Here is a 24,612-nt window from a genome sequence, read left to right on the forward strand (position 1 = left end):
TTCCCCCAAAGCACTTTGACTTCTCAGCATTAGTCTTCGATTCACCCACCCTGACTGCACACCCACTGCCCCCAAATGGCATTTAACTCATGAGACCTCTTACCCCTCTTTTTGGTTGACCTCTTCCATCTTCTTGGCTGTTTGCAGCATTAATTCCTTGCCCAACTTGAGGCCCAGTCTGTCTATCAGGTTGGTGTCTGGATGTTACATTTATAACTCAGGTCTCCAAAGAATGTGTCCAGAAACATTTGACATTTTGGAGGAGAAGTAGCATTTATGTCTTTAATGATTTTTTTAAAAATGGCTCAGCAGTGAATGTGGCCTCATTTTCTGGGAAAGCCTGAAAAGGGAATGTTCTGTCTTCTCTGTAATCTTGAAGATATGTTTGTTTTCCTGGAAATCTGGGTAGTTGAGCACATCCCTGGTCCTTGGTGACCCAGCCGGAAGTGTATGTTTTGGTTTGTGGGAGGTCAATGTGAGAAGCGCATGAGATGTTTATATTCTATGGCTTTTGAGCAGTGGTCGCATTTTCAACTCAGGCTTTGAACGGTGGAAAAAAATGTGTTTTAAAGAGAAAGAAGGAATGTTATTGCTTCTCCTTTCTCTCAAATTTCACAAGAAATACAGGGCATCAATTTTTTCCCCTCGCCTTCTGAAGGTACGAACTGTGGCAGAATAATGCCTTGGTATCTCCTAAAGTAACCATTTCTTTAATGAGTAAATCAAGAGAATAACTGACTTTATATGCAGACAGTATTGCAGCTGATCCAGATTCTGTCCCCATACACAATCTACTTGCTGGTTAGCACTGCTGCCTCACAATGCCAGGGACCCCAGGTGGTGTCTGTGTGGGGTTTGCACATTCTCCCTGTGTCTTTATGGGTTTCCTCTGAGTGCTCTGGTTTCCTATGATAGTCGAAAGATGTGCATATTAGATGGTTTGGCCATGCTAAATTGCCCATTGTGTTCAGGGATGTACAGGATAAGTGGATTAGCCATGGGAAATGCAGGTTTATAGGGATAGAGTAGGGGATAGGTCTGGTTGGGATGCTCTTCAGAGGATCAGTGGCCAAATAGCCTACTTCCATATTGTAGGGATTCTATGATTCATTTGTGTTTATTTTTGTATGAGTTTTATTTTTGTATTTCCTTACTCCTGAGACTAACTGTATCTCCTAACTGATGATCTGAGCTATGCAATAACCATGAATTAAATACAGGACTTTCTGGCTGGTATGATCTGCACCTATTAAACTTCAAGGGATTTATGCAGGCAGATTTTATCATTGAATGAAGGCTAGGTTCAAAATGCTCCCTCCTCAGGTTAATCATATCTTGGTGAAATTGTGAAATTGTCAGTTAGCAGGAGGCAAAGGCAGTTCAGTTTGGGTATATGAAAACTGTGCTAAATAGACACGTTTTTCAGAGGTGCTTGAAGCCTGACAGAGCTGCAAAGCCAATTGTTTATGAAGTTAAGTTTCAGAGTTCAGATGTTAAGAGCTCCCAATATATCAATGATCTAAACTTGTTGAACTTACTGTTTAGAAGTTTGTAAAGAGTGGAAAGTCGATCTGGTTTCATTAAGCTTCTGCAACAGTGCAGGATGCTGAACACACAGAGGTCAGAGTGGAACGGGGGCCAGAATTCAGCAGTAAGTGATGTTTAACTCAATCGTTCTTGCTGATACCAAAGAGATCTTTGGCGTCATGGTTCCCCAATATGCATGTAGAAACGAGACCACTTTGTGAACAGTGTACAACAAGAACAACACGATAACAGTTTAGCGTAAAAGGAGGGATGTGTGTCCCTGGATTATGGGACGTGAAGAGTTAAAAGGGTAGGTGTAGGCCTTAGTGCCTGGAAACCGATCAACTGGCTGTTGAGGGCGATTTGCATCTATATTTTTTCAAGAGGTAGTTAACAAATCTTTCACTCCTGACACCATGTTACAGGGTTACAGATCAATAGTCTTGTTTGTGCTGTGTCTTCATTGTTTTATGGTGGGTATCTGCAGTGCCAACTATGGGGTACATAAGACCAAAGGTTTCAGGGGGCTCATTGTGCTAGGGCGGAGGAAGGGTTGGGTGTGATGGGTAGGCTCTGCTGTGCTCTGGCTCTGGTGAGTGGTGCTGCTGCACTCAATATGGGAGATTAGGGGCACTGTGCTCAGGTCAGGAACTAATGTTTCTGTCCTCAGGTAAGGGGAAGGCTCCCTGTGCTTGGGCTGGAGCCCTTGACTAAAAGCAGCACTGAGTCATATGATTTCTGTCTATGTCCCTGGGTGCCCACAGTAGGTGTCTCATGGTAGAGGTCACATGGCAGAGGTCACATGGCTATAGCAAGCCAGGAAGTATGTTAATATGGAATTGCATTTCTATCCCACACATCAGATGTACTCACTAAGAGCTTGACCCCTCTAGTGGAGGGGTGTAAGTAGGGCTCTTGCAATAATTTGAAGTTGGCAGAAGAAGACAGAGGTACCTCGGAGAAGCTGGAAACCTTGTGACATAATTTGCAAACCTAGAGTCAGATTCCATCCGAATGAGTAAACAAGGCAGTTCACCAGAACATATATTTTTTTTTTGCTTTGATAGACAGGATTGCTGTTTTCAGATGGAAGGACTAGTCCTCCTGTCCTTCGAATATTGATGGGCTCATCCCTCATTTGATTTCATTACCTGTGATGTGTTGTGTTTTCTGGTCACTAAGGGACAGTTGCAGGATCATATTTAGAGTAATAGAGGTGTACAACAGACCCTTCGGTCCAACTCGTCCATGCCAACCAGATATCTCCACTCAATCTAGTCCCATCTGCCAGCACCCATCCCATATCCCTCCAACCCCTTTCTATTCATATACCCATCCAGTTGTCTTTTTAATTGTTGTGATTGTACCAGCCTTCACCACATCCTGTTGCAGCCCATTCCACAAATGTACCACTCTCTGCATGAAAAAATTGCCCCTTGGTCTCTTTTATATCTTTCCCCTCTCACCCTAAACCTATGCCTTCTACTTCTGGTGTCCCCCACTCCAGGGAAACGACTTTGTATATTTACCCTATCTACGCCCTCATGATTTTATAAATCTCTATAAGGTCACTCCTCAGCATCCGACGCTCCTGGGAAAACAGCCCGAGCCTATTCAACCTCTCCCTATAGCTTAAATCCTCCAGCCCTGGCAATATACTTGTAGATCTTTTCTGAACCCTTTCAAGTTTCACAATATCTTTCCGATAGGAAGGAGACCAGAATTGCATGCAATATTCCAACAGTGGCCTAACCAATGTCCTGTACAGCCGCAACATGACCTCCCAACTCCTGTACTCAATACTCTGACCAACAAAGGAAAGCATACCAAACACTTTCTTCACTATGTTACCTACCAGCAATTCTACTTTCAAGGAGCTAAGAACCTGCACTCCAAGGGCACTCTGTTCAGCAACACTCCCTAGGACCTTACCATTAAGTGTAAAAGTCCTGCTAAGATTTGCTTTCCCAAAATGCAGCACCTCGCCTTTATCTAAATTAAAATTCACCTGCCACTCCTCCTCTTTCCTGATCCCTCCTGATTCCACTTAAAGATAGATCTGTTGTGATCAATGCACCAGAATTAGACATTTACATAGAGTATCCGAACATGTTCACCATATAATTTATCATTGACAATTGATCAAGAGTTGATTATATGACGTAAAAAAAACTTTTCTATACAACCTGTTCAGAGATGTTACAGCTCTGGGACAGGTAAGATTTGAATCTAGTCATAAAGTCATAAAGATATACAGCATGGAAACAGACCCTTCGGTCCAACTCGTCCATGCTGACCAGATATCCCTTCTGGTCCTTCTGGTGTAGAGGTAGGGACATTGCCTCTGTTCCACAAGACCCCTCATACAATGTAAGCTTAGTGTGTTTGCTGACTTCTTTTAGTTAATATAGTTCTGTTACAAGAAAATGGAACTCCTTTGTTTTATTAAGTGCCATCCTGATCTGCAACGCTAACTCTTTCCATCTTTACTAATCTGCTTGAGTGTTTCTGGCATGTTCTGCTGTAACTTCACATTTCCAGCATAGTATCCACAATAGTCTGCCCTTTGGTTGCTATTTGTTGGTAGTAAACAACCTCCTATTTAAAAAAGAGCTTCACATTGAAAGTAATCCTAGGTTGTGTCTTGCAGGGATCGGCTGGTGAATACAGCAGAGAAGGATACAGTGAAGAACATTATCCTTTAGAAGGTAAGTGCCACACTTAATTAAAAAAATTATTCTATGTTTCATATTTATATTTCATTTGACCTCCAATTTGTCAGTCAGTTGCTACCTGCTTTTAAGTACTCTAAAAGGTACAAATAATTTGTAACGTTTTCAGAACTGGCATAAATAAGTATTATTTCATCTTTTTTACTCACTCTCCGATAACTTGAAATATGTAGATGAATTGACAACCTGGGCTGTACCCATTGTCAGCGAAAGTGCAGTGCTGCATGTTACGTTTCATAGAGTGACAAATATAGCATAGTCCTGTGTAGGCCATTACTGGTAAAAAAAAAATGGAATATTTGAAACTCTTTACAATCAACTCATTCTTCAACACTATCATCTCTTTTGATTTATGGAACGTACCTTTTTTCTACAATGCAGTCATAATAACAATTATAGGCATGAATATTTTGGTTATTAAATCTAACTCAATACTTCGTAGGGATTAAATTACATTTCTACATGATGCTGTTGTTTTCTTTGATTTAGAAAGCATTAAGAAGCACTGTACAAAAATACTTCCTCAGACCTATTTTACCTCAATGCTTCAGAACTCTATTTTAGCCCATTGCCTATTAAGTGGTATTGACAGCCTTCTAAATGAACTGGATTATTTTTAAAAAATAATTTGCTGAGATAATGTCATTAGTCTTTTATAAGATTGTGAAATTGCAATGTCAGTCATTGTAACTAAGCTGATGAAGTTGTGTGGAATGTTCTGTATTACTAAGCATAGGATTTCATTATTGTTTTGATTGATGTATCTCTATGGCTACTTTATATATAGTTGAGTCAACATTTCAGTGGTAATCTGTCTAGAAGTGAAGACTTTAATGTGCTTTTAGCTCCAGTGTATTCAGCTTTCAGATCTTTATTGCTTTGAACGGTAGCTTCTCTGTGATGTTAAATGGACCTTTGTAAGCAGTTTAATTGTGGGGAAAGGAACTGCATGTGCAAATATACTGATAGGTACCAGTTAGTTTAGAAAAACAAAAACTGATTAAAACTTCAAATTAGTTCATGTATTCAGTCCCCCAAAAACACTAACCATTTGATAAACATTGCTGATATGTGAAAACAATTAGTTGCACTTCTCTGTCTGCCTTTGCCCTCTCCATGTTGTCACTGTTTCCTCTAATTTCATGCTCACATTTTTGTCCCCATTTCGTATTGGTCAATGCTGACCTCCATCATTCATTCCCAACCCCAAACTGACTGTTCTCCCAACCCTCCTTCACTGCCGGTTTCACCTCTCTTCTCTACCATCAATTTTATTTCCTTTTCACACCTTCACTGCTATCAACGTTCCCCTTTAATCATGGCCATCCATTCTTATTTCTCTTTACCTGCTGTGCTCTCGCCGTATCTTATGTTCTTCCCTACTCCTGTCATACATTCTGCACTCTGTGTTCCACATGCTATACCTTCTTCTACTAATATACCAACCCACTGCCCCCTTTAACAATGGTGCGAGCATTGGAAAGGATTGCTTTCAATATGTCTTGTAATCAGAAACCGTCTGCATTGATTTGTGGCAGCAAACTCTGGTAGGTAGACCAAGTCACTGAAGCACTGACAGTGATATTTATGTGAAGTCAGAGTTGTGTATTTTTGTCTTTTCTTATAAAAGCAAGTGTAAAAAGAAATGCAGTATGCTTCTTTGGATGGAACTCTAACATATTCCCGATTTTAATTTGAGAGTATAAAAAGCCACAACATGAAAGAAGACACACTGGTGGGGAGGGAGGGGTGGAGGGGGGGGGGGGGGGGGGTGGAATTGTCGGTAATGCAGGGGAGAAAAGAAAGTTGATATTTGTAGTTCTTTGGAATTGCCCGATGCAGCCTCCCAGTCAGAAGTGCTGATTCTTCTCATTGAAGGCCCTGTTTCCTCAGTTTCCTCTTTGTATCTTGTGTATTTTCTGTGTTTTTGTCACTAACTGAGTATGTAGCGGATGTAGACAGCCATGAGAACAGCTTCTCTCCTGGGTAAAGTGCAACTCGAGCCACATGAATGTCTTCCCACCCGTACTCAGGCACCAGTTTTCCTGAGCATTTTTTTTTTTGGCACAGCCCACAACCCACTATCGGCCTCGCCAAGTTTAATCTGCAGGTCCTGAAATTGTAACTTAAGTATTGGCCAAACAGCTTGCTGAAATTTATCTAGTGTAGGTAGACTCTGCAGCTGTCACCATTCATCTCTATTACACTCAGGGTGATACATGGCCAGACAGATGGACTCTTCCAGCAGTGGATCTTTCCAGACCCTGCCAAAATGTAGGGAATCCATATTGTAAGACTTTAATGGGTTGAGCAGTTGTATTAGTTGCAAATCTCTAGGGAAAAGGCTGACTTTCAGTAAAGGTCAGGTGTTATTTAAAGTAGAAGAAAAAGCAATGAACTGTTACTTAGATAATCATCTGAATAACTTATCCATTGGCTCATCTATCTTTAACGTTTGGAGATTTCTTTTATATCTATTGGAGATGAGCAGAAGATTTGGACTGTGAGACAGCTGTAAAAGCCAAGTTCTGCATACCTAAAGGAGTAACTGCCATTTAATTACACTGATAAGTATAGGCACTCACTACAACATGCTGGGATATCTTAATCTAAAACATGAATCATTTACAAGAAAAAATTAGAAAATGTTGACACAAAAGCTCTAATGATCAATTTTTATTTTTATTTCAGATTATTATTGAAAAGACCCATGGCATTAATATAAACTTCAGGTTTACTTCAGTATATATTATTTTATACACCTGGTGTGTGTAATGAAAATCTGGGAATGTTTCAGCCTTAGGCCCATGCGAGTATTATGCTATTAGAGGTCAATGCTCCTTTCAGATGATAATCTGAATAATGAAGTATAATGTTACGCTTGCTGAGTGCTGTCATTAAAACCAACATTTTTCTTCATCTCTAAAATAGGATATACAAAGAACAGTACAGCGCAGAAATAGACCCTTCAGCCCACTAAGCCTGCACCGAGGGATGGGGTGGGGTGGGGGGGGAGACAGAGAAGAAAAGACCTGCAGTGCCATGTGTCACAAATAAAACCATTTTTCTTCTACACTACTGATCAGTTTGAACTGCGAGTCTGCGACTTTGAACTTTTCCTGGCTTATTCTGGAAAAGGAAAGTTCAGAATAATAATACTAACTGTATCAAATTTGCACGTAAAATTGTCATGTGACTTTAAACTACGTCTCAAAATAATTACGTGCAAACATACTAACTCTGAGCAAAGCAGGTCACTTGACGCCTCAAACCTACTCCATCACTCAGTAAGATTGTGACTTAGCTATTTAGTTCACATTCTTGCTTAGTCCTGATAGCCTTTCAGCCCTTGGCTTATCAAGATTCCATCTATCTCTGCTTAAAAATATTCAAAGATTCTGCTTCCTCTGAGTGTTAAGAGTTCCAAAGATACAGGATTTTCTGTGGTGGTGGGGGGAGGGGGTGTGTGAAATCTGCTTAGCTCTGTTCTAAATGGGCAATCATTTTAGTATTAAACAGTGAGCTTGAGTTACAGATTTTCCCAGAAGTTGAAATATCATTTCCCCAACCAGTGCAGTGAAGCTTCATCAGACTGATTCCTGGGATAGCAAGATTGTCATGTCAGGAGAGACCGGGTCAACCATGCCTGTGTTCTCTGGAGTTTGGAAAAACAAGGGGGAATCTCATTGAAAGGCTTAAAAATGTGACAGGGCCTACACCGACGGAACACAAGGATGATATTTTCCTTGTGTTGGGGGTGAGGATCCAGGACAAGGGGTCACAGACTCCGCATACTGCGTAAGTCATTTAGGACTGAGATGAAGAAAAACCTCTTCTCTCAGAGGGTGGTGAACCTTTAGAATTCTCTACTGCAGCCTTGTGGAGGCTTAAATTATGTTTAAGAAAGAAATAGATTTATAAATGTTCAAGGCTTTGTAGGGATGGCATTGGGACAGCAGATCAGTCTTGATCATATTAAGTGATGGAAGGGCTCAAATGGATTACTTTTCCTCCTATTTCAAATGTTTCTTATCAAGACCCCTCAGGATTTTATATGTTTCAATCAAGTTATGTCTTACTCTTTCAACTCCAGCAGCTTGTCCAATCTTTCCTGATAAGATAACTTGCCCATTCTGGGTATTAGTCGAGTAAACCTTCTCTGATTAGCTTTCACTATGTTAGCATCCTCCTGTAAGTAAAGTGACCAGTACTGCATACAGTACTTCAGATACGGTCTCACCAGATCACTGTATGACGGAAATATAGCCTTTTGTATTCCATTCCCTTTGCAATTAAAAAAACATTCTATTGGCTTTCCTGATTATTTGCTGTACATTCATCTTAATGATTTGTGATTCATGCACAAATACACTCTAATCTCTTTGCATCTCAGAGGTCTACAGTGTCTCCCTGTTTAGATAATGTGCCTTTTTTAATTCTTCCTGCAAAAATTGGCAATTTCACATCTTCCCACATTACATTCCATTTGTCAGATATTTCCCATTCAGTTAACATATCTATTTGGCATGTTCATGTTCTCTTTGCAACATACTTTCCTGGCTATCTTTGTGTCATCATAAAACTTAGCAACTGCACCAGCAATCTTTTCATCCAGATTACTGGAAGAAAGTGAGTCTCCAGCACTGACCCCTGGGGCACACAGCTTGTTACATTTTGCCAAGCAGAAAATGACCCTTTTATTTTGATTCGGTAAACAAAACCGGTTGATTGAGAAATTACCTCTGTGTAATTTATATCTGCTACTTGAGGCTTGATCAATCTGAGAAATAGTCCTCCTCTGAAACATTGATGAATTTTCTATTTTTGGATTCGTAAACTATGTCTGGGATGTTGGGAGTGTAATGAAGTCTGAGGAAATGTCTGTTAAGAATCAGCCTGACTTCATTTGATAGTGTATGGGACAGTAACTAATAGGGCGGTAATACTGCATGCCTTGGGTTTCTGTGAAAGTTTTCGGGCTTCACAGTGATGTAGAATATGTGGTTCATCTGCAGCCAAACTGGCATGTGCTTGATGCTTGGTTTTATGTGATTTTATTTGATTTCAAGGAAAGAGTTGCATATTGCTTTTCGTGCAGTAACTGTGCATAATATATATGAATAAATATTTTAAACTTAATTTGGTTTTTAAAAAAAAACATTTTTGAGTCTGTAAGTAGTGAAAAGGATGTTGGATCTCTCAGTAAGAATAAAAAACAAATCCATCAACTAATTTTCTCATAAAGGCACCTGTTCTATTTGCATAACTAGATCATGTGGTATTGGATTCATAGTCTTTTGTAATAGTTTCTCTTGGATTCTTTAATGGGTTTATTCATCATTGTCTTCTGTGAAAAACACCCTCATTTTAATCCTTCACCATTTTTCAACTCCAGGATGTAAACATCTTTCTGCCCATCCTCACTCTGTCTGCCTTTTTTTCTCCCTGTTTGAACAAGAGGCTCCAGCCTGTCTCTCCTAACAGTTTCATAGGTCGGTGCAACACTGAGGGTCGAAGGGCCTGTATTGCACTGTAATGTTCTATGTACGTGTGTTTCAACTATGGACTAAGAACAGAAGTTTCCCCTGACTAAACAGGAGTGCAAAACTGGGATTATAACTGAGTTGCTGGTTTGCAGTGGTGGAAATTGGTGCCAATCTCAGACACTACCTGTAGAGTAACTGTAGCGTAATGAAGCAAAAACTTTGAGCAGCTGGCAGTTTCTCAGCTGAATTTTCATCCTCCAGGCACATAGTGGAATGCTGCCAGGATAGAGTTGGCGGGGTTGTGGGGGGTGGGGGTGGTTGGTTGCCAGCCAATAATGGAAAAGGTTTGGAGAGAGCACAGGGCTGTCTGTTGTAGAGGTGGGCCATTTTAGAATGATGCTATGGGACTTTATCCCAATCGTAATGTCAGTCCCACGTAGTCACCATACTCCACCTGTCCTACCTCATTGCTCCCTCCCATTCCCTAAGGTCTCTCAATAACCTCCACTCACACCATATTATACCCCTCACACCATATTAATAATTGTCTGATAACTGCTCACTAGGGATTAATTAACTCCATGGTTAACTGTCAGGTAGAGTCACAGCATTTGTATACAGCTAGCACATGGATTCCTTAAAAAAACTTTCACTCAAAGAAAGTTGCAGACCAGCCCTATGACCCCTCATGCCAGGCTATGGCACGTTGATATCTATTCACCTTCTAATGAATATACAACTGTGGAACAGGCCTTTCAGCCCACCAAGACTTTGTTGAACATGATGCCTTTCTAAACTGAGAACCTCTTGCCTCTATGCTGTCTGTATTTCTGTATTCTCTGAATTCCCTGTGTAAAAACAACAAAACCTATACTGACAGTGGCATGTGTTTTGGTTTAGAAAACCTTCAGAAACAATGGAAACATGGAACCTAGCAGCAGGGGTAGGCAATTTGGCCCCTCAAGCCTACTCTATCACTCAATAAGATCTGTTTTTGTTATTTCAACTCTGCTTTCTTGTCTGTATCACATAACCCTTTCCTTCCTTGTCTATTGAGAATGTAGGTAATTCAGCCTTGAATAAATTTAAAGCCTCCACTGTCTTCTGGGAAAGAAAATTCTACATACAGTACAGAAGATCTGGGAGATAAAAACATCAATCCCCTTCCGTCTTAAAAGGGAATCATCTTATTCTTAAGCTATATCCTATGGTTTTAGTCTCACTCTCAAGTAGAAACACCCTTTGGGTATCAATCCTATCCAGCCTCTGCAAGATCATGCATATTTCAATAAGGTTACCTCTTCTTCTAAACTCCAATGTATATAGACCTAGCCTGTTTAACATCACCAGCATAAGATGGTCCTTTCATCTCAGCAATGAGTCAAATGAACCTCAAGCCCATTTAGGTCTTTTAACACCTGAGTCCTGCTTAGCTGACAGCTCAGACTGACTGTTTTCACTATCAGTTTCACAATGTTTTATTTCAACAAGGTGAAGAGGTTTCAGCTGACTGCAGTTTCAGGTCCTGAACTTTATAAGGGCCTGGACAATTGTCACTTTTATTGAGCCGCAGTGAAAATAATTTTTTTTAACGTAGTGGAATATTGTCAATGAGTTACTTTTTAAAAGCATTTTTTGACATCCAACTGTAACTGCGGGGTTCACTGTTTCTTTACATTGTATAATGGGTGAATAGCATCAAACTTCCATAGTCTGCATGTGCAAGGTTGAATGGGAAGCTATGGCAGTGGGTTGGTGGGCATGATGGGCCATAAGAAACATTTAGGGATTTATGGTCTGACATTTGGAGGGGTGGGGGGGGGGATGTCCATGGGGAGGTGCTGTTGAGCCTACTGTTCAAATGATTCCCTCGCACACACCAAAGCTCATGACATCTCAGTGGTGCCACGAAACCTGATCGTTAAAAAGCTGGCCCAAATCATGCTTACCTCTGTAGTGGAACCAGCCAGGTAAGGAGAGCTGAGTGCAGGCTTTTGATCAGAATCAGTCCTACCTTACTGAAATTAGAAAGCCCGCGATTAGGTTTGGGAATCTGGAAGTTGGTTCCTACCTACTAAGGGACAACTAAGTTATCCTGACTCAGTGAAAATCTACACCTATGTCTGAGCCAGACAAACTTGTAAGTTCATCAAACTGAGGGAAATGTGAAATAAAAATTAGGTTAAATATTCATTCTGGTTGGAATGAAAAGTACATATTTTGATTAAACAATAGCTTTGTACAAACGACCCTTTTAAACATGGAGTTTTTCTCATTGATTCATAAAAATTATAAAAGGTCTTTTTTTCTGCAGAAATAAATATTTACAGGAATAAAATTTTAATCAGTTTTTTTTTCTAGTCTTGGACGACAGAGAGGTGGGTTGGCAGGTTTCTGAATAAGGAATTTTTTGGTGAGAAATTGGTACATTAGTATTTCTATTGAACAGAAGCTCAATACTTTACTTTACTGTTACTGCGTGAACAGATGCTGACTCAGTGGGACTTTGACTTGAAGGCTATAACTCTGAACTAGTTTTGGTTATGTGGAAATAAATTGGTTGACTCTTATTTCCAAATACTATATCCTGCACCTATGTTTGATGGGACAGTGAAGAAGATAGGTGAGGATAGAGAGAGGAAACTTGTTCCATCTTTTCTCATGTTGCCCTTCTGTAGTTATATATTTTTTTCATTTCTGTCCACATCAATCATACACAACCTTGGCTAACGTTAATGGTGATCTACGATCAGCCAATTATCAGGCTGTTTTTACAGGGTGGAGCCAGTCTGACCTTTTCTTTTGCTTTGAAGCATTCTTTGCAATGGTCTCCATGTGAACTGGTGTCAGCTCCATGTTTCTTAGGACAGCATAGTTCAGACTGTTATACCCATGCTGTCTAGTTGGAAGTTCAGCAGTCTACTGTTAAGAGTTATGGGACTGTTTCATTTTAGAAGTTATAGCAGCAGTGTGCTTTGAGCACAGCATGATGTTTGGATGGTGTCATTCATATTTTAAAATATTATTAATTTCTACGTGTACAAATGTTCAAAACCTGGTTGCAGCAGCGGGTATTAAGGATATTTTGTACCATAAACAGCAGGCACTATGTTCATTCTGAGAGGATTTTTACGGAGCAGTTTTGATAGTTATTGAGCAGAATTTAAATTTCTTTCATGTAACATTGACTGACTGTGACATTTTAAACAAACCAGTGTTACCAATTGGAAAAACTTCTTTGCTTGTAATTCTGTTATGAATTTGGGTTTAATTACAAGGTCAGATTGATCAGCTCTGTCCAGGCTCCATCCAAGATGGTTTAGGCTTTCTTGTGTGAACCCAGGCTGGGCATGATTACTGAATCACTTTAAAAATAAATGTGCCTTGTTAAAGTATTTATAAGTTTTAAACCCTGACGGCTTATTTTGTTTAACTTCTTGCATATAAGTTCCCGACAATAGCATCACAAAAGGAGCATGCTGGGAAAGGTTTTACTTTGGCTTTGGTGATTGAAGGGTTGGAATCTTCTTTGATCTTCAAAATAAAGTTCACTGTTCTAGCTAACATAGAAACAGTGTTTAAATTTTAACTTAATGAATTAGTTACTCCATTAAATTCTGTCTGATCTATGGCCAAAGTGCATTTTCTTAGCATGAGAATAGAGCATCAAAGTGTTTCAAGTAAATATGTGAAATAAAGCATTTAATTTGGCAGTTGCTACCTAATAGGATAAACAGTGGATAATACAGAATTGGCAACACAAACTTAGAATGATCCAGATCGCAGTTTGCAATTCTTGTAACATATCTTGGACCTTTTAAGCCATTAAAGAAAGATCAAGTTGTGCACAAACTTTATCATTGCAAAGATGCAGATCTGATTTTACATACTTCAGTGGAAGAATTGTGGTCAGTTAACTGATCAACACAGATGTAGCCAATGGAAATTTCGGAATTTTAATAGTTTTATGTTCCTGATGCTGCTGTACTGTAAGAGAGCCAAAGCATATAATCTAGCATCACACCAAGTCACAGGAATAATGAACTAACCAGCTGCCTCTCAGCCAAGCTTTCCATCAGCCCTCTACTTTCTTTTTGACTGGTAGCATTGTCCTAGTGAACTGCTTATTGCTATCAATGCAGTGTAAATATGGGTAGAATATTCCCAGGCACTGAATGTAATGGGCATTGGTGAAGAATGTTGGGAAACCCGTGTGAAATTGGCATTGAGGAGCCTCTTGACATCAAGAGCGAAATGCCTCCTTTTGTAAAGAAGTGTTGAATGAGATTGTCATTAGTGAGCAGTGAAAGGTTTATATGCATGCATTAGCATGAATTAATATTTCATTATTAGCCAATCTCACCTCGTTGGGAGACTGAATACCACTCTCTCACCTACCAGAGAGAAACTAGGTGGCGACAACTCCTGATGTGAGAATCAGGGTTGTTACCTGGAGACTCCAACTTGCCAGTTGCTCCTTCAGCTCTTCATCTTGAGCACCAGTCGCCAATGTTTAGATTACTAAGATTAGATTAGATTACTTACAGTGTGGAAATGGGCCCTTCCGCCCAACAAGCCCACACTGGCCCTCTGAAGAGCAACCCACCTCAGACCCATTCCCCTACATTTACCCCTTCACCTAACACTATGGGCAATTTAGCATGGCCAATTCACCTAACCTGCACATTTTGGACTGTTGCAGTGCATATTCTTTGTAATGTGACAGCACTCCCCTCCCAGTCCATGGAGATTGGTATCTGACACATACCAACCTCCACAAACCCTCATAGTACATCTCTGACCTACGTACAGCCCAGTTCTTCACCTCCATGCTGCACTTTGGAGCACATTGGTACTTTTAATTGTAATGCTGCTATAAGGACATTTTGCACACAGAAATAGGCACTTATTTGCCTGCGTCTCAAGAGTCCCATCTTAGCATTTGCTTAGCACTCAATCACTCACTTCTGCACATGCTTGTAGCTTCCATACCTTTTTTGTGCTTTGTCCTCACAGCCAGAGCTTAAATGTTCCTAATTCTTTTGTCTTGACTTGCCTTTTAGCGCAGACAAAAAGTGAGGTAGCTTGTTGTGGTTGTCTGCAGTCACCAGTCAATGGGGCTGATACATTGCTATATGACACTGTGTGATGTCAATCTCACACCTGCACTATGTACCAACAAGTCGAAGAGGAGTAGCCCTCAGTCAAGTCTAGAGCAACACCCTTCAGTCAGGGGTCCTTGCACAGTAAGTCAACAACAGCCCCCCAGATCTGTCTAGGGGCTTAGGCACGGTCATTTGGCCACTTGGGCTAGTGAGGATCAGAGGGGTCTGTACCTCTGTAGCCTACAGAGTTTTGCTTAATAAGGGAGTGGGCTTCAGTTTTGCTCAATGAAGTGCTTCACAGGTCAATAGCATTACACAGGCACCCATGTAGGTCCAATAAAAGACATGGTGAACCTTAGTCATTAACCTGCTGTGTGGACCACAAATACTGGCCCAAACCCTCAACCACATGCTGCAACATCAGGAATCAATGCCCCTAATGGTGATTCATCTGGAAGATTCATCTTAGTTGCTCGAGTTGCAAATACCTTTCATTTTGCTATAGCCAGTACATTATGCAGGAGCTTCTCACTTTACACCATGGACAATGAAACTTCATATAGTGCTCAGGAAGGCTCAGTCTAATGTGTTCAGTGTTGCAGTTGCTGCTAGATAGATATTCGCTTGCACCGCTAATGATGAAAAGTGCATGTATTTACAAATGTGAGAATGTATTTACAGTGATGTTTCACCCATGCCAACCTATGTGCCTTTAGAAAATCTCTGTCCAGGGGCAGCAGGGTACACACAGCATTAGTATGGCCCTGTAACCTCTGACTCAGTTTATCCAGTGCCACTGACACTCCTGTGTCTGCTTGTGCATTGGAGTGAAGTTGTTAATTGCCGACACCATGGATTTCTCTCTTGGCCAGTTCTCCAAAGTCTAAGTGCCAGCAGCCTGCGACGTTGCTTCTCTCTCTCAGTGCAGAGACGGAGGAGTGATGTACTCACCTATATCTGATCCCGACTGTAATAAAGCCAAAAGTACCCAACGAGGTGTCAAGGTCTGGACTCCTGGTGGGTGCAGGAAGCAAAGTTGCCAGTGCATGCTGCAAAGGAACTATGGCTTCTTCCTCAGAAGTGGAGGAGGGGATGTGTAGTGGGGCTAGTCTCTTGGCCACCACAATCGTGCAGATGCCACTGGTAGCTGTGGGAGACAACCGGGAGACTGTCACAAACAAGGGGTAGAAGATTGAACATGATGAGCATACATCCTCCGTAATAGAAGAGCAGCAGTTTTTTTCACATCGTTCTTGGTGGCTAGGACGTGGAGGTTTCAGTATCACTGTAGAAACAGTCAGAGCCAACATCCTCTTAAAGGGGGTGACATTGGCTGAATGTTGGGCACCGGCCATCTGTCCTGGTGCTCTCTGCTCTGTTATGGGCTGCTTTCTCCTGGAAAGTTTTTTTTTAAGAATCCCTACAATGCAGGAAGAGGCACCAACCCTCCGAAGAGCATTTTGCCAGATCCCATCCTTGCTATGGGGCTTTTACCATGGCTGATCCACCTGGCCTGTGCATCTTTGGACTGTTGGAGAAAGCCCATGCATAAAAAGGGAAAATGTACAAACTCCACACAGTCACCCAAAGCTAGAATCGAACTCTGGTCCCTGGCACTATGAAGCAACCGTGCTAATCACTGTGCCACCCCATCATTTATTCACTTATTGGATGTTGGTGTTGCTGGCTGGCACGTCCCTAGTTGCCCTTGTGAAGGTAGTGGTAAGCCGCTTTCTTGAACTGCTATAGTCTGTGTGCTGCAAGTATAGTCTCAACGCAATTAGCGGGGAATTCCAGGATTTTGACCCAGTGACAGTGAAGGAACAGCGATATATTTCCAAGTCAGGATAGTAAGGGCATAGGATGGCAACTTGCAGGTGGTGGTGTTGCCATATATCTGCTGCCCTTTGAGCTTGGAAGGTGTTTTCTCAGGATATTTGGTAAACTTTGCAGTGCATCTTACAGATAGAGCGCGCGCACACTGCTGCTACCAACCATTGGTGCTGGTGGTGGAGGAGTGAATGTTTGTGGAGAATGCCACAGTAGACTTTGCTGCAGTCTGCAGTTACACAGTCCATGCTTTAAACCTCATTACCTATCAGATTAATGTAAAATGAGTCAGACTTTGCACGTTAATAGAGTATGAGGTATTACCCATCCTTAAATGAATGTGTTTTCCCTTGTAGAACATGTAGAAAGCATAAAGCATTGCCACAGGGAAATGCGCATTTGTGAATGATCATGTAGGCACACAAAGAAAGAAGCCACAAATGTAGAAAATGAATGAAGGAACTATCACAAGGCATTCCTGATCAAATTGCCAGGAACAAGGGGATATTGCTTAAGTACATGGAGAGAGGATGTTGGTTTAGCTGAGTTGGCTGGACAGTTGGTTTACGGAGCAGTTTAGATGCCAACACTGGCTGAGGTTACCATGAAGGACTCTCATTGACCATCTCTTGCCCTTGCCTGAAGTGTGGTGGCCATCCGGTTAAATACTACCAGCCGATTCTCTCTAATGATAGAGCAGCCATATAGTCTGGTAAGACTATGGCAACTTGACTTGACATGCAGAGAGCACTCTGCCTTTGATGGCTTGAAAGTAAGGGAAGAAATTAGTTTCTGATCTGACTTATCTTAAAATAAAAGCCATGTTCTTTTAAAAAGTGTCCAGAAGATGCAGAAGAGCCAAGCATCATGCAGTGCAATCCATGGATGATGTCTTGCTGCTTTCCTTCACTTCACAGCAAGCAGCAGTATAACTGCTCTAAATCACAAATCAGTAAGAATCTAATGAAAAACCAGAATAACTTTAAGTGTCATACTTCCATATAATTAATTACTTTTATGTTCCATATATATTTCTGAGCTCCTGTTGTGCAGATTCCTTTTTTTTTATATAGCTGTCATCCTTTGATAAGGTTTCAGTAAGGATTAAATGAAACTGGTATAAATGAAATATGGTTTATTTCCATATTTATGTGATTAACTGGATTACACAGCTAGTTTAAAAATCTAGCTTGGAGAGGAGGTTTAATACACCATTGCAGAAAGTGGAGTTTTAATCATTGGATACCTGTTATGAAAGTTGGTAAAGTTTTAGTTTGATTCAAGTAATTTCTATTTACTAATCACCGTTGACTTATTCAACTAGGCAGCAAATAATTACTCTATAATTTAGTCTTTTAAAAGAGGATTTATTGTCATTTGCTTATATATCTACATATGTCTCGACAAGATATTTCACAAGGCAGCATATCAATGATATTGACTCCCAAAGCAGTCATACTTATTTCAATAAAACCCCAGTCAAAAGCTTGTTTGTAGATCATTGATTAAAAATTTCTACTTTTTTTTTCAATAGAGTAAGAAGTGGACAAAGAAATCACTTGTAAAGATTCTCGTGTGATGCAATGAAGTTAGCAAAGGCTGTATAGCATTCATTGGCTATAAGAAAAGCTATTTTTGGCCATTCCACATGTAAATAGATGTTGAGAGAGAAATGCTTAATAGGATATATTGAAATTATGACCTTGACAAATTTTGGATAGGCACAACTGTTAATAGCAAGGCTCAATGATCTAGAGTTTGCAGTGTCACCTCAAGGCAATGCGCCATGAAATGAACTAAAGCTTTACTACAGTTAATTACCAAAGAGCTTCTCAATTGTACAAGTCCACGAATGGAGTTAGATATTTATTAATGTAAGGGCAGGTCTAATTCATCAGCTACAACTTCTATCTTACAAAATTATTCAGTTTGTCAGCAGGTTACCAATAACTTTCAGATTATGTGCAATAGACATTAATTCTTTCTGATAAATTATTCACGGAAAATCAATAATGGCTATTATGTTAATCTTGAGTGTTTGTAGAATAATGAAATGATTAGATGCTTTTAATTTAAAGTGTTATTTGGCAAATATTGTTTTTATAGACCATTAAGGTAATTGGAATTGGTGGTAAATCGGGCCCAGAACTAGACTAAGCTAAAATTAACCTTTGCTCATATTTACCTGGAACCAATCCAGTTGGCAAGGTTTGCTGGGACTGTTTATCAGGAACTTCTCCATCACAAGAAAACTCTTTGATTTGAAAATAACATACTAATCCTGAGATATTCATTGCAAAATATTCCTCATTGGAAGACCATGCTGTTAATATGGCACGCAAGGAGCTGCTGGCTGTAACTCAGGATTTCAAAGTAATGCCGCCAAATATACATATCACAAGCTCCCACTGCATGCTTGACTTTCCCGTCGTAACACCAACTGTGGTGAAGGGAAATTTGGGAAATTCCTGTACACATTTCATTTTTCTGCTTAATTGCCATCAAGTTAGGCTGGAACTCTAAAACGTTGTGTCCTTGGGCTGAATGTAGCAGGTTTTCATTCCCAGTCTCCCACAAGGCCTGTCTGGAAAGTCATGAGCAGTTGTCTGATGCACCTTTCGGGGTGGCAGTAGCAACAATTCAATGAAGCAATGCTGGTGAGGAGCCTTGCTTGACCCATCAGTAGACTAGTTCACTTGAAGCACAGACAGACAAGGGTTTTTAATACAGTGCTCAGTGAGATGAAACAGCCAGCTAACCATCCATAAACTAAGACAGTTTGGCAGAAAGGTTTTGATTTGCTGCAATGACTAAAGTATACATTCACAAAAATGATCAGACTGATTGGCAGAGCACACAGCAAGCACATCTGGTTGGCCTGATGGCAAGAGTTCCCCAAGGCACAGTTTGTAGTTCAATTCCTATTCCTCATTTAGTTGGTGATTGTTTCTAACTCTTATTGAAATAAATAATTTGCTCATGGTTTTTTGACGATTATTGAAATTTGTATTTTCGCCACAAGTAAAATTCTAAAAGAAAGTTCTGTGCCTGGGTGACCTGGAGAGTGGAGAATTCTGCTGAACTGTAGAATTGGGCAAAAAGCAAGCAAGAAACAGAGAATTGACAAAGCATTGAGGTTTTCAAAACTAATCAAGATCAGGAGAGTGGATGTTTTTGGGTTCAACTTTCCAGAAAAATATGATTTGTGTGACATTGCGATGGCTTCACCACCTGGGTATTAGCTAAACTAGGCCAGTACAAAAAGAGTCGAAGTAGAGTTAACTACAGGATTTTCCATCGAAAAAGCCTCACCATCCATATGTATCATGAGTCCTTTATTCAGTTTAAATCACCAGCAGTTGTCTCTCTAAAGAGAGACCAGCTTTGTGGTCCTCCAGGTCTATGGCAACTTTATTTACTTTATTGATTGGGTAGGTTACAGCTAAGTCCAGAACCAGGCAATAAGAGCAGCACCTAACCTTTCGGCTTATTGATTCCACAGCTTCATTTACCAAATATTGTTGTGAGCTGATGCCCATTGAATGCCCAGGCATTGTTCTGGATGTGCCATTTAGAGATCCAGTGGTTAGACCAACTTACTATTTGATGTACTGTTCACAAACAAAAGGTAAAATCTACTGCTTTGGATGCATCTTGCAGAAACTGACAAGATTGATAGTAGCACTGTCATTCAAAAAAAAATTCATGCTGCTGATTCATGATTTCACATTGTTGTTCTTTTATGGACTGACATCTTTTTTTAATGGAACATATGAAAACAGGATAAATGTTTTTTAAAAGTGCAAATACATTTACTTTGTGGGAAGCAAGCCACAGATATTATCTTGTGTTTACTGAAAGCTTGTGAAGTTCTATTTGTGCAAAAGTGACAATCTTCTCGGTTGGGCACCTTGGGAAGCTTTTGCTTTTTGGCTAAATAGTTTGTCTTTCTTCTGCCTTTCTCTGCAGTTTTATTTGAATGACACATAACAAACCTCCAGTCAGCAGTTACCATCTTACACTTCCTTGGCATTCCATCATCTAATTAAATAATAACACTGAGGTCAGAATAAGGGATTTGACCCAAAATCTAAATTAAATAGTTAGTGGTTTCTTGGATGTTGCTGCAGTACTGTTTAATTGGCAATGAAAGATGCTTCTAATGGATAACCCAAACAATCTGCCACGATATCTGTGGGAGGATGAGGGAGTCAATCCCTTTAGATATTAACTTCTGTCTCGTAGTAATGAAAGGATTTTTACGATGTCAGCTCTATTTCTCTCTGGGTCTAGCTCAGATGATCTTTTCAAAACTAGGATGTTGTCCTGAAGAGAATGCAACTATTTACAAGGAATGGAGAGTTGTTTACAGGTGGTTGGGAAGTATTGCATTAGTTGAAAGGAGAGTGAGAATTTTATTTTTGATTTCACTCACAGGATGTAATGTTTGCCTGGCAGTGGAAGTGTTATTAGCCACATTTCATTCCAATCCTAAACATTGTCCAAGTCATGGTGCATTTGGACGTGGACTGCTTCTAAATCCAAAGAATTTTGAATTTTGCATCTTGTTCATCACTGAACATCCTCACTTCTGACCTTATGATGCAGGGAATGTTGTTGATGAAGCAGTTGAAGATTGTTGGGCTTAGGACACTACTCTGAGGAACACCTGCAGAGATGTGCTTGGGCCGAAGGGTCTGTTTCTGTACTGTAAGATTCTCTTCTGGGATTGAGCTCCCAACCTCACAGTCATCTTTCTTTGTGCCAGGTATGACTCCGTCAAGTAGAGTGCTTTTCCCCCTAATTCCATATTGACACTTGACAGCACTGTTGACAACATTGTCTTTCAGGGTACTGATGATTGAGAATAGACTGGGGTGGGAATTGATTGGGTTGGATTTCTCCTGCTTCATTAGATTAGATTCCCTACAGTATGTAAACAGGCCCAACAAGTCCACACTGATCCTCCGAGTAACCCATTCATCTACCCTATATTTACCCCTGACTAATGCACCTAACAATGTGGGCAATTTAGCATAGCCAATTCACCTAACCTACATATCTTTGGACAGTGGGAGGAAACCGGAGCATCCGGTTTTTAGTGCTTTTTGTGGGTAAGATGTACTGAGGCAATTTTGAACATTGGAAATATTGTAAGAGTACTGAAACAGCTTGGCTAGGAGCATGGCTAGTTTGGAGCACAAACTGTCCGTACTATTTCCACAATGTTGTCAGAGCCAATGAGTTTGCAATATCCAGAGCCTTCAGCGCCTTGATTTTGTGTGGAGTGATTCAGATTGGCCGAATACTGGTCACATTAGGAGGACACGGAGTTGGATTGTCCACTTGGCACTTCTGGCAACGCAAATGTTTTGGTGTTGTCTGGTCTACCATCAACTGAGGATTAGGGTATTTTGGAGCCTTCTCTTCAAGAGATTTATTTTTGTTGTTCACTACCTCTCATGACTGCAGGGTAGGACTGCAGAGCTTCAGTCTGAACGATTGATTATGGAATCTTTCAATTATTGTCCATGATGTGCTGCTCATACTTTTTGACATGGAAATAGTCCTGTGTTGTAGTGTCATCTTATTTATAGGTGTGCCTGGTGCTACTCCTGTTGTGCTCTCCTGCACTCTTCTTGGAAACAGGGTTGTTCCCCTGGCTTGATGGTAATGGTAAGGGGTGGATATGTTGGGCCATGAGTTTGCATATTGTACTGCTGATGGCTCAAAGTGCCTCATGGACCTGTCTTGAATTCTTAGCCTGTTGAAAATTCATTCCATTCAGTATGGTGCTGTTACTTCCACACAGCATGATGAAGTGTATCCTGTGTGAAGATGGGGCTTCATCTCTACAAGGACGTTGCACTGGTCACTCTTGTTGAAACTGCCATGGACAGATGCACCTGCTCCTGGTACATTGATGAAGACAAGATCAAGAACGTTTTTCATTCTTATTGGCTCCCTCATTACCTGCCGCAAGCCTAGTCTGGCAACTGAGCCATTTTGGTGATGGATACTGACATTCCGAATCCAGAGTATATTCTGCATCCTTGCCACTTTCAGTGCATCTTCGAAGTGATGCTCAACATGGCAGTGTACTGCTTCATCAGCTGGGGGTAAAGGGGCAATCAGCAGGAAGCTTCTTTGCCTTTGTTAAGCCTGATACAAATCACTTGTGTTTGGGTCAATGTTGAGCATTTCCAGGAAAGCCCCCTCTCAACTATATGTCACAATGCTGCCACCTCTGCCTTGTTGGCAGAAGTGCACCCAGAGGTGGAGATGGTGGGGCATTGTCTATAATGTATTGCGATGGGCTTTGTGGTTTTCTGTGTTAGGTGGCAAAGCAGAAACCACAGAAAGCTTGATTCTTATTAGGATGGATGTCTTCCTCTTTTTTTTCATACAGTCTTATACACCTAGTCTAGATTCTGTGCTTACTGATGTTATTGTACATTTTATACACATTATATGACTCAGGACAGTATATGGACTCCATGACACTGCATAATTGAAGATGAGTGCCTTTATACTGTAATGTCACATAATATCTTAAAGGTACAGTGATTGTCTGGTTAAGATTTGATGCCATAATATAGCAACATGATTCTCCAAGAATTATTTTGTTGGACTGTTGCTTTGCTAGTCTGTGAGAAAGCTCTCCCAAATTTAGCATAAGCTCACTGATGTCAGTTCGGAGGATTTTGCAAGTTGACAAGGTTTGTGTATGCCTTTGTTGTTTCTGATGCATAGGTCAATGCTGGGTGATTCATCTGATCTTATTTCTTGTTATCAAACATTTTGGCAGTTAGATATGGAGTGATTCTGATAAGCTATTTCAGAGCCAATCGCACTTTCATTGGTCAGGAGTCACATGTAGATCAGACCAGATAAGGATGGCAGATTATCTTTCTCTAAAGGGCATTAGTGAATTCCACGAATACCATACTGTTTGCAGGAGCTTGGGAGTGTTGGGCTATTTATAATCCCAAATCAATTTTTAAAAAAGTCATGTAAATGAGTGAGAATTCAACAAAGTCAACTTGGCAACATATCCATTCATCAAAAGCACAAGACTGCGAACGTTGGAAGTCAGAAATAAGACCAAAAACGTGCTGGAGAAACTCAGCAGGTCGGCAGCATTTATGGAGAAACTGAATTAAAGTTTCAAATTCAGTATGACTCTTCTTCAGAAACGTGTTTGCTGTTTCTCTCTTGACAAATAGTGCCAGATCTGTTGAGTTTCTCCAGGACTTGATGATGGCAACCTGTGATCTGTAGTAATGAATACAAAATGGGGAAACTAAACATTTTGCTCTCATTCTGTTTATAAAGTAGACCTGCATTTTGTAAAGTTTTGTGATTATTCACATACTGAAATGATCACAGTTGTGCTCTCCTTTCATTATGATATAAGTTAACTTTCATTTTATTTTAATGACTGCATATAACTGTCATAAATTATGATGAATTATTTTATTTGTACTGATCATAATTTCAGAATTGTCACCTTGATGGTTTTTCAATAAACAAACTAACTACCTACTTAATCTATATATCTTGATATGAGCAGTGCCTCAGTACTTGTAAGGGATCAGAATCAGCATCTCAATAACAGTTTTGAATACCCAAGTGAAACATATTTTGATTTTATTATTTATTTAGGTTTGCTATTTTCAGAAACTATTATGGTGAATAGTAGGTGTTTTTTACCTAACATGGGAGTTTTCAAGACTAGGAAGCATATTTTTAAGGTGAGAGGAGAAATCTTTAAAGAAACATGAGGGTTTTTTTTTACACAGAAGTTTGTTTAAACTTCAGAGAAAGTGGTGGGTATAGTTACAATACTTAAAAGATATGTGGATAAGTATGTGAAAAAGAAATGTTTGGAGAGCTATGGGCCAAGTGCAAGCAGGTGGGACTAGTTTAGTT

The 24,612-nt window shown here is 40.2% G+C and overlaps 1 protein-coding gene across 3 annotated transcripts in view; it reads left to right on the forward strand.

Moving 5' to 3' along the window:
• The window catches only part of nkd1 (NKD inhibitor of WNT signaling pathway 1), a 110,733-nt gene that overhangs the window by 50,036 nt on the left and 36,085 nt on the right, over positions 1-24,612 (forward strand). For 2 of the 3 annotated variants that reach the window (XM_043706957.2, XM_043706958.2), the window contains one exon: positions 4,178-4,235. The exons of the other annotated variant lie outside the window; for it this stretch is intronic. In XM_043706957.2, coding sequence (XP_043562892.1) covers positions 4,178-4,235 — 58 coding nt within the window. The remainder of the gene's footprint in view (positions 1-4,177; positions 4,236-24,612) is intronic. 3 annotated transcript variants of the gene reach the window in all.

The sequence above is a fragment of the Chiloscyllium plagiosum genome, unplaced genomic scaffold (genome assembly GCF_037043375.1).
Source record: "Chiloscyllium plagiosum isolate Xiang-an unplaced genomic scaffold, Cpla_swu_hap1 HiC_scaffold_17, whole genome shotgun sequence".
NCBI classification, from domain to species: Eukaryota; Metazoa; Chordata; class Chondrichthyes; order Orectolobiformes; family Hemiscylliidae; genus Chiloscyllium; species Chiloscyllium plagiosum.